Consider the following 9,056-nt stretch of genomic DNA (forward strand, 5'->3'; position numbering starts at 1 on the left):
TTAATGATAGATGCTTTATTATATGATTTTGGAGGAAAAAAAAAAAAAACGTGAATCTTTAGGAGTAAAAGACAGGGGTATCTGGACTATGGTACATTGTTTGAGCCATTTCTGTGTGAGCACGTTTGTGAACAGACTGAAGATATGAACAGATGAAGAAAGAAGAGGACTAGGGAAAATGCTCTCCCTTTCTGAATGGGACTGATGACAAAGCACGTGGAAAAGGCAAGAGATTTAGTCCCTTCTTTGCCTTTGTCTTTCCTGGTAAGATTTGCCTGCAAGAGCCATAGGCTCCCAAGACCTGTGGGAAACAGTCAAACAAGGAAAACGTAACTTGAGGGAATGGTAGAAGAGTGTCAAGTTAGGGACATTTAAAGAAACAGGAGATGCGTTGAATCTATGAGTCTTGATGGGATGTGCCTACAAGTGATGTCATTGCAAGGGCACCAGATAACTATACAGTGAGGCAGATTACAAACTGACCAAAATGCAGACCTCAGGAGTTGTGATCAGCAGTGTGAAGTCTACCTGGAGGCAAGTGTACCCCAGAGGCTGATGCTGGGAGCAGTACTGCTTAACATCTTCATCAGTAACCTGTTTGATAGGATAGAGTGTACCCTCACTAAGTTTGTAGACAGCACAAAACCAGGACTGATACATTGCGTGGTTGTGCTGCTATTCAGAGGGACCTGGATATGCTGGGGAAATGGGCTGACAGGAAATTCATGAAGCTCAGCAAAAGATAATGTTGGGAGGAGAAATAAGCACATGCACCAGGCCAGGTTTCCCCACAGCTGGAAAGCAGCTTTGCCATACAGGCCCTGACTGACGAGCTGACCGTGAGCCAGAAACGCACCCTTGTGGCAAAAGAAGCCAACAGCCTCTTGAAATGAGTTAGGAAGAGCGCTACCAGCGGGCTGAGGGTGTGATTCTTTCCCTCTTCTCAGTCCTGAGGAGACGCATCAGAAGTACTGAGTGCAGCTCTGGGCTCCTCAGTGTGAGGAAGATGTGCACAAATTGAAAGAAGTCCAGTGATGAGTCATTGGTGTGATGGGACTGTTCAGCCTGGAAGAGAGAAGTCTTGGGTGTATCAGCACTGTGCACAAATATTGCATGCGATAAAAGAGAAGCAGTGTGACCCACGCTCATCTCAGTGTTCAGACAGTGCTCTCAGACATAGGGTTTGAATTTTGGGTGGTCCTGTGTGGAGCCAGGAGCTGCGCTCCATGATCCATGTGGATCCCTTCCAACTCAGGATATTCTGCAATTCTATGAAAATTTGCTATTGCATAACACCAAGATTTAGCAAGACCTTTTGATTGTTTGGAAAAGGAGAGCTATGTTCCGCCTGAATCCTAAAGCAGATGACTTGCTTAGGATGCTTCTCAGACTCCTTTATTCTGCAGCTGACCTTCTTCTGTTTTTGTGAATGGTTCCTTAGGAGACAGAGCTGTTCTTTTTCCTCGGTTGTTCAGCAGATGGTAATGGTTCTTCCAGAACATCTGGATTTTAATTTAGAAATTCTCATACTTTAATAATTAGAATTCCATAAACTAAAGGAGATTCTGGAGACGTGTTCTCAAAGAACTTATGTTAATCAGAACATTCTTTCTAGTAGTTGAGTATCTATAAACTAAACATCTAATACACTCTATCTAAATAATTCCACCATCATCTCCTTCTATTAGCCTGTCTCCATTATGCTGCAATGTATGCATTAGATATCTGTTAAAGCAAGGGAGCGTTTCAGATTTTTTCTGTTTTGAATTTGCAGAAGCTCTACCAGCCTGTCGTAACGCCAGAAGAGATTAAATCACAGCCTTCTCAAGGTAAGGATTTCTCAGGGGAGTGCAGCAGTACTGAGGGAACACTGCCTTCCTTACTGCCTAGCAACAAACGTTTAAGAAGTTTTATTTCTTTAAATTTATTTAACTTTATTGACTAAATTAACTAAAATAGTTGGAAGTTTTTTATAATTGAAGTATTGCTGCATTAGCTTATTAATCTGTATGCATTTCTCTTGTTCTGAATGCTCTCTGCTGTTATATGCTGTGCTTAAAGGCAGAAGATGCCACTATGAGGGCACGGAGAAGAAAATGTCAAATATTCACTTTCTCTTACCTCTCTTCACCCTCTATTCTCACCTCTTTACCACTGGTTGGAGGCAAGATGCGGAACTAGATGGACCGCTGACATTATACTTTGGCCATTCTTGTGTTCCTTCCTATATAAATACTAGAAATGCTTCAGTCTCTCTTCCTAATCAGACAGCTTCCTCGGGGAATTGAAAGCTGTCCTGTGGTACTCACTGCTGATAGGGTTGACTCTCCTTACTTGTAAAGCATGTATCAAATTTTAATCTGCTTATATAAAACTGTGAAAGATATCATAAGTTTGCTGCATGCTTTTGAAAGGTTATTCCTTGTTCTGAGGCATTTGTATAAGGTGATGTGTATTTTGCAATAGTAGAATAGGAAGTGCTTTTTCTGTAGCTGCCCTAAAAAAATGCCTTGCCTATTTTTATGTACTGAAAAATGACAGAATTTATGTAGGTTGCTCCATAAATAATGCCTCATAATTGTTTCCATGCAAATTGTAACATACAAAGGGCACGTTAACTCTATTTGATAGAGTAAATTCTTAGCTACAAAACAGTATTTTTCAACAGCCACCAGCGTTAGCTATGCATTTTAGCCAGTGTTGAACAAGAGCCTGAATGTGCACTGGTAAAAAACTGCACCCATGGAAGTAACCCACTGTTTCACAGCTACTATGACAGTGTCATTGCTAGGAAAATGTTGCCCATGCAGTCCATCTTTCATTGGCCCAAACGGACGGAAGTCAGAAATCTGAACTATATGGTGTGTGTGGTAGGACAGACCAGTTAAGATTTGGCAGTGTACTCCATGACTTCCAGATTGATATAGGGCCTGGTTTTATTGTGTTGCAAGAGAAAGGTTGCTCTCTTCCCTGTCCCGGCTCTGGAAGTTCAATCTTTTGGCTTAGTCAGCATCAGGATGTAGTCACCAGAGTTGATGGTTTTATCCGGATTCCAGGAAATCCAGAAGGATCACTCTTTTCCTATCTCAAAAGACAGTGCTCATCACTTTACACACTGAGGGCTGCATCTTAACCTTTCTCTTTGCTGGGGAAGTCACGTGTCGCTGCTCCATAGATTGATGTTTTGACTCCAACTCAAGGTGATGACATGATGTCACTGGTAATGATGTGATCCTGGAAACTGTCACCTTCAGACTTATATTGCAAATTCAGTAGGTTCTGACAAACTTGCATAGGGTGTTCTTGTGTAGGCATTCATGAGACGCACTTGGTGCAGAATTTGTGATATTCCAATGTTGCCACCATCATATCCAATGCATTGAAGCTGATAGTCAGCTTCGAACAGTTATATTCTATTCTCCAGTTATAATCCAACAATTTGTGTGGATGAGCTGATCTAGGCGCTCTTCATTTCATGGTGTGACAGCTGTGCATGGTTGTCCAGAACATGGCTTGTATTTCAGGTTGGTGTCACCTCTTCTGAAATGCACCATCCACTTCCTCACTGTGCTCACATCCACTGTCTGGTCTCCATCAACATTCAGCAAACACTGATGAATGTCAATGGATGCCAATTTTTTTCTGCATGGAGGAATTCAGTGACACACCTTTGCTTGATACGCACTCCCATGTCAGATGCCATTTTGTCAGACTGCTCTTCTGCTGCCATCTGTCTCATAGCAATGACATGCAATGGGATGTCAGTGGGAAGGTTCAATCTCTACTGCCATACCACCAACATCTGCCTCTGACATCGCAGGCCAACATCATAAATAGGAGACATTACTTTTGGAGCAGTGTTCATACCAATGCTGTTTTAAGTGGACAAACATGGTGAGAGAACTCTCTATGTATTACTTTGCATGCTGTAAAGCTGGTGTAACAAGCAGAGGTGTTAAATTAAGTTTGAGAAGCAAGGCTCAGGCTTCCAACTCTCACTCTGCTGATCTGGCTTCACTCTAGGCATCATTTCCTCTTTGTAAACAGGAGATGTTGCTTCCAGAAGTGCCAGCCTGTGCAGCAAAGCAGCTAATAGGAGCAACAAAGAGTGTCACTTCATGTCTGCATTTCTTTTGGTTTCTAGTGTGTAATTCTATGCTCTCCTCTTAAGAATTAAGTACTCACAAGCTAGTAAGAGCTTGCACTATGGCCTTACCTTTTCATGTTAGGTAACAGCAAAGCCTCAGTCAAGACAGCATAGAGTTTGTGCTGAATATTAGTATTATGTAGTATTTGGGAAGTTTATGTATCCCAGTTTAGCAAGTACAGCGGCCAGAAACAAAAAATGTTTAGATTACTCAATACCTTTCATTTCCTCTTTTCATTTCCCTATGTTTTGGAAAGCCTTGAACACTGAGGAATATACTGCTGTCCATGTAAAGCTAAACTCAAGCAGGCAAATTTCATTTAATTGTGTGCCAGTCTTTCTGTATAAATGGAATAATCACTGGAATTATTTTTACTTAACTCCTTCCTTACAACTTCACAGCTTTCTAATCTGCATATTCTACTGTAAGAATTCTTCTTTATGGACATGTTCTTTTAGAGAATGTCCATCATAGATGTCTGTGTTGCATTTGAAGAGGCTACTACTTGAATATTTTTTCTTCCGAATTCTGAATGATTGTGCTTTTTAGCATCATATCCATATATGGACTATGTTTCCTAAGCCAAGTTTGATAAGCACTGTTGACACATAGCACACACAGTTTAACAAAACACTGTTTCTTGCTTTGTACTACGTTTCAGCAGTGATTGACTTAATCACTAATTAATGCTTTAGTAGCATTAATTAGATTGACTTCAAAGCAGATTTCTGTTTTGCTCTGAAATGGTTTAGGACTGCGTGCACCATCTGATGTGGTGTTCTTCTGCAGGCATGGTGACACCCTACAGACAAATGCTGGTGGTAGGTGAAACAACTTAGTTCCCAGATGCACATTTACTTAGCTGCTGATTTTAAGTTTTTCTTGATGGTATAGTGCAGGATAATGGCAGAGAGCATGCAAAATAATATATAATAACTTTAAAACTTTATAATAACTTTATAATAACTTTAAAACCTTAACTCCTGAACAGAAGAATTATTATTGTTTGTAAATCAGTCATCAAAAACGTGTATTGTGTCGATGATCATATTGCTACTGCAGTCAACTATTTTCCCCCAGTATTCTGCACTGCTGTCTGCAGCAGTCTTCCTGAAAGCTTATTTTTATTGCTTTTGTTGTTAACCCAAAAGAATTAGTGCCTTGGTTCATTTTTACTCCTGCTTGGAAATTAAATCAGAATGAAAAGTAGCGGTTTTTTTGTTTTTTAAGTAAAAGCTGAGTTGTTGCTATCAGGCTGAAGTTCTAAGGCTGAGGATTTTCCCCCTCCATTAAATTATTTTCCTTCATGTAATTTTCTCCATAGTTATGCTTATCCCTTGGAAATTTTTTTCCACAATGTAATGTGAATTTGAAAGATTGAAAAACAGATCTTTTTATTTTTAACCTCCTCCTTTATACACGTACTGTCTCTGTGTCTCATGTCTTGGACAAGCTGTAGGATTTCTAGCAAAGAACTCTGTGGCTTGCAATAGTTGAGACCTCTATGCACTACTGCACTTTGTATGATTAGAAGTAATAAGAGTAAGATGAAGCACATCAGCTGTCATCACCAACACTAATTAAAGAGATATGTTGTATGTTTAATTTTACAGAGGAACTCCACTGCTTTTCATGCCCAGTGTTAAGAAGTCAGTAGCAAGTGTCAGGGAAGGAGGGGAGGAGTTATGTATCAGAAGCTTATTGGAGCTTTATGTTTTTCTTAGATGCTTACATCGCAGATCTGAAGCAGGTGACCGAAATGGCATCCGAGCAGATTGGTGAGGCAATGAAGGTGAGATCTGTGTGTGCTCTAAGGGGATTTTTTTTGTTTCATTTTGTTGTTTTGATAATGTCATGAAATGAGGGTTGTAATTTATCTTGGTTGTAGATTTGTACAAAAAAGCCTGGGTGTACTATTGAAGCAAATACATTTTTAGGTTTGTATTACTGAATTTACATCTGTGAAGAATTCTCCCTCAATTTTAGTAGGAAGGAAGAATACCCTCTGACTTTAGGAAGTATTTCTTACAGAGATTTTAAAATCTGCAACATCTGAAAAATATCTTCTGAAGATAATCTCTGCAGACACTGAAGCTTTTGTGCCCCTCCGAATCTAATTAGCATATCTCCCTCATTGTAACCATTGCTTTTCCCATGTAACTTGAGATTCTTGATTTGTTTTTGCAGTCTCTCCCAGCCCTAATAGAAAGAGCAGAAGGTTTTTCCCAAGCGTTAACTTGGCAACCAACCTTGGAACTCTGCAAACTGCGTCAAGAAGTCTTCACTGGTTGTAATGCAAAGGAAGAAAATAGTGTCCAAAACTTTGTATCACCAGCAGAAGTCACACCAACAGATGCTGATACCACTAACAATCCTTACACTTTGTTCAAAAGAAAAAAAGCTGCAGATACACCACAGAGAAGATACTATCCACTTCGACGGAGGAAAATTACCCTCAGCACATAGATTTCTCACTTGGAATTTCAAGATAGGAGATTCAGAAATATTCTTGTTCAGTGTATTCAGTTTAAAAAAAAAAAAAACAACAACAACAACAAAAAACTTATTCTACTCTCTAATTCTGTGCTATACAAGGGAGCTTCCTTGATTATTTAGTCTTTTGATTCTTTTAAGTATTTCTCTTCTTACTGTTACACTGGTGGTATTATGAAAGCCTATATGTACCAGTCACTCCTGATATCCAGCAAGTATGTTTACTGATTAACTCTCTTCTTTTGCCCATTTATTACAGCATTTATTACCCTCAGCCTTCATGCTTCTCAGAGCTGTGCAAATGCTTTATGTGTGTGGGCACTCCTTTGGTAAACTACTAAGTGCTCATATACAGCAGGCACATCTCTGAAGATATTGGAGAATGTCTAATTCTCCTTCTCATTTATACGGATTTTGGATATTTAATAAATAAATTTAAAATACTTTCAGACTGGAGCATATGAAACCCACCAATTTTAGTACAGTGTTTTAGTTTTTAGAAAATCCAAGTGCAAATCTAAAATTGATCCCCCCTCTTCCACCCCATAGGTAATCTAGATCAGCAGGGCTCATTAACAGTCATCTTGATTTGAACTTGGAATTTTAATAATTATATGCATTTCCCTGCAGAATGCTCTTCTGCACAGTGATTCGACCATCTGCATTTTACCATCTGATATTTCAGTTTGTGTAACTGATCTATGCAATCTGGGGGTTTCCTGGACAATAGATCTACACATTACAGGATCTCGACTTGGCCATGCGTTTGTGGCATTTGACTAAACTTACAAAAAAAATCTAAAACAGTAGAAATTAACAGTAAAAGGGATTAAATTGAGCTAGCATTTTTTTTTATAAGCACAGTAGTACCTAGACATTTACATAGTAGTATTAAATTAAGCATTGTGCCTTAGCCACTGAAAACTTTTTCCAGCTTATGACTGCATACGCTTACAGTAAGCACTCGTGTCTAACCAATATGTCATGTATTCCCTCCCGCAGTACATAGAGGATGATTTGGAAGCTTTGCTAATGGAATGTAGCGTAGTGAGAAGGCAGGTGCGGCTTGATGTCTAGAGACTGACAGTTTTCAAGGAAATGCGTGACAGATTGTAGCGTCATTTATGTTGTGAAGGTGAGCACCTGTACTAAGGCTGTGTATATTTAATCGTATGTAAATATTTCCTATCACTTTTGTATATACAAACTCCTGTTTTTATACAAAGTAAATTAAATCAACTAAGAAAGATCAAAGATCTGGATAATGTCTGTCTTAGTCCTGCAATACATGTTGACTGAACAGTTAGTGTATTAGCACTTTAGAAGACATCTGTGTTAAATTTTGGCTGGAGTAACTGAAGTAGTTCCATTTACTGCCTTTGAACTTACGACTGCTATTAATCACAAGGCTACAAAGCCTCTAACATAAGAGAGGACAGGATGTGAGAGGGACTGGAATTGCAAAGCTGTGGAACGTGTGACCGGGATGGTTTTTCGTACAGTGAATTCTGGTTTGTTTGTGTGTGTGTGTTCTGGTTGAAAATCCCCACTGTTGCACAAATGCATACAACTTCAACAAGCACTGCAGGATTTTGCATGTCTACTATTAAAGTATTTAAATATTTTTATGTTAATAGAAATAGGTATATCTCTTTCAAGAGATCCCATCTAAAATGACCAACATAAGACAAATGTCTTAGAAAATAAGGAGAGTGAGCAGTGTGGATTAAGGGCTAGTAAGTGAACTAATGACTTCATCCTACGGTGCCTGTTAGAGGTAAGAGACTGCATGGTAGTCGGTCTGCATGGGGTTTGAAAGAAGTGGGAATGGATGTCTACTGCCCTGATCTAGGGCAGCCAGGCCTGGTTCCGTGGCCCCCCTTTTAATCACAGCTGGATAGAAAAAGAAAACTGCATCTGGAAATGTTGCCCAAATAACTGATATAAAGAAGAATAAAGAAAACCAGTTGATGTCCAGTGTATCAGCTATGAATTTACAAATTCATAGTGGCTGCTTTTGGCCATGCAGCAGTGGAAGATATCAGAGGACCTCTCTTGAAATGAAAGCTAAGTGATGAACTGAACTTTATGCTTGAATGTTCATTTGCTTTCCCAATGATTATTAAAAATTTCTACGGCAATTGATATTTCCAACTAGCTGTGTCTGCAATCTGTATTTCCACTAACAGAAATACATAAAATATTCCTCTTCTTCCCCACCACCCATCCGGTAGCCTTTTGTCCTTCAGTTAACTTCATAGAAATCAGCAGTGTTGTGCAAGAAGACTGTCTATTCAGGTTTCCACTGAAATGTCACAACATCCAAGCTTCTTATTTTTAACTTGGGGTGAATTGGTATTGCATCAAGAAACGTCTGGTCATTTTTCTTTATATAGCCTTTGAATTTTGTAAGGC

The 9,056-nt window shown here is 39.2% G+C and overlaps 1 protein-coding gene across 3 annotated transcripts in view; it reads left to right on the forward strand.

Annotated features, from left to right (window-relative positions):
- NSL1 (NSL1 component of MIS12 kinetochore complex) overlaps nt 1-8,799 on the forward strand; it is a 13,883-nt gene extending 5,084 nt beyond the window's left edge. For 2 of the 3 annotated variants that reach the window (XM_031595532.2, XM_031595552.2), the window contains exons 4-7: nt 1,775-1,829; nt 4,901-4,969; nt 5,873-5,940; nt 6,336-8,799. In XM_031595532.2, coding sequence (XP_031451392.1) covers nt 1,775-1,829; nt 4,901-4,969; nt 5,873-5,940; nt 6,336-6,614 — 471 coding nt within the window. In that variant the 3' untranslated portion in view covers nt 6,615-8,799. The remainder of the gene's footprint in view (nt 1-1,774; nt 1,830-4,900; nt 4,970-5,872; nt 5,941-6,335) is intronic. The other variant, XM_031595542.2, reaches the window with a different exon arrangement.
- The last annotated feature ends 257 nt before the right edge of the window (nt 8,800-9,056 follow it).

This window comes from Phasianus colchicus, chromosome 2 (genome assembly GCF_987193195.1).
Source record: "Phasianus colchicus chromosome 2, bPhaCol1.hap1.1, whole genome shotgun sequence".
In the NCBI taxonomy this organism is placed as follows: Eukaryota; Metazoa; Chordata; class Aves; order Galliformes; family Phasianidae; genus Phasianus; species Phasianus colchicus.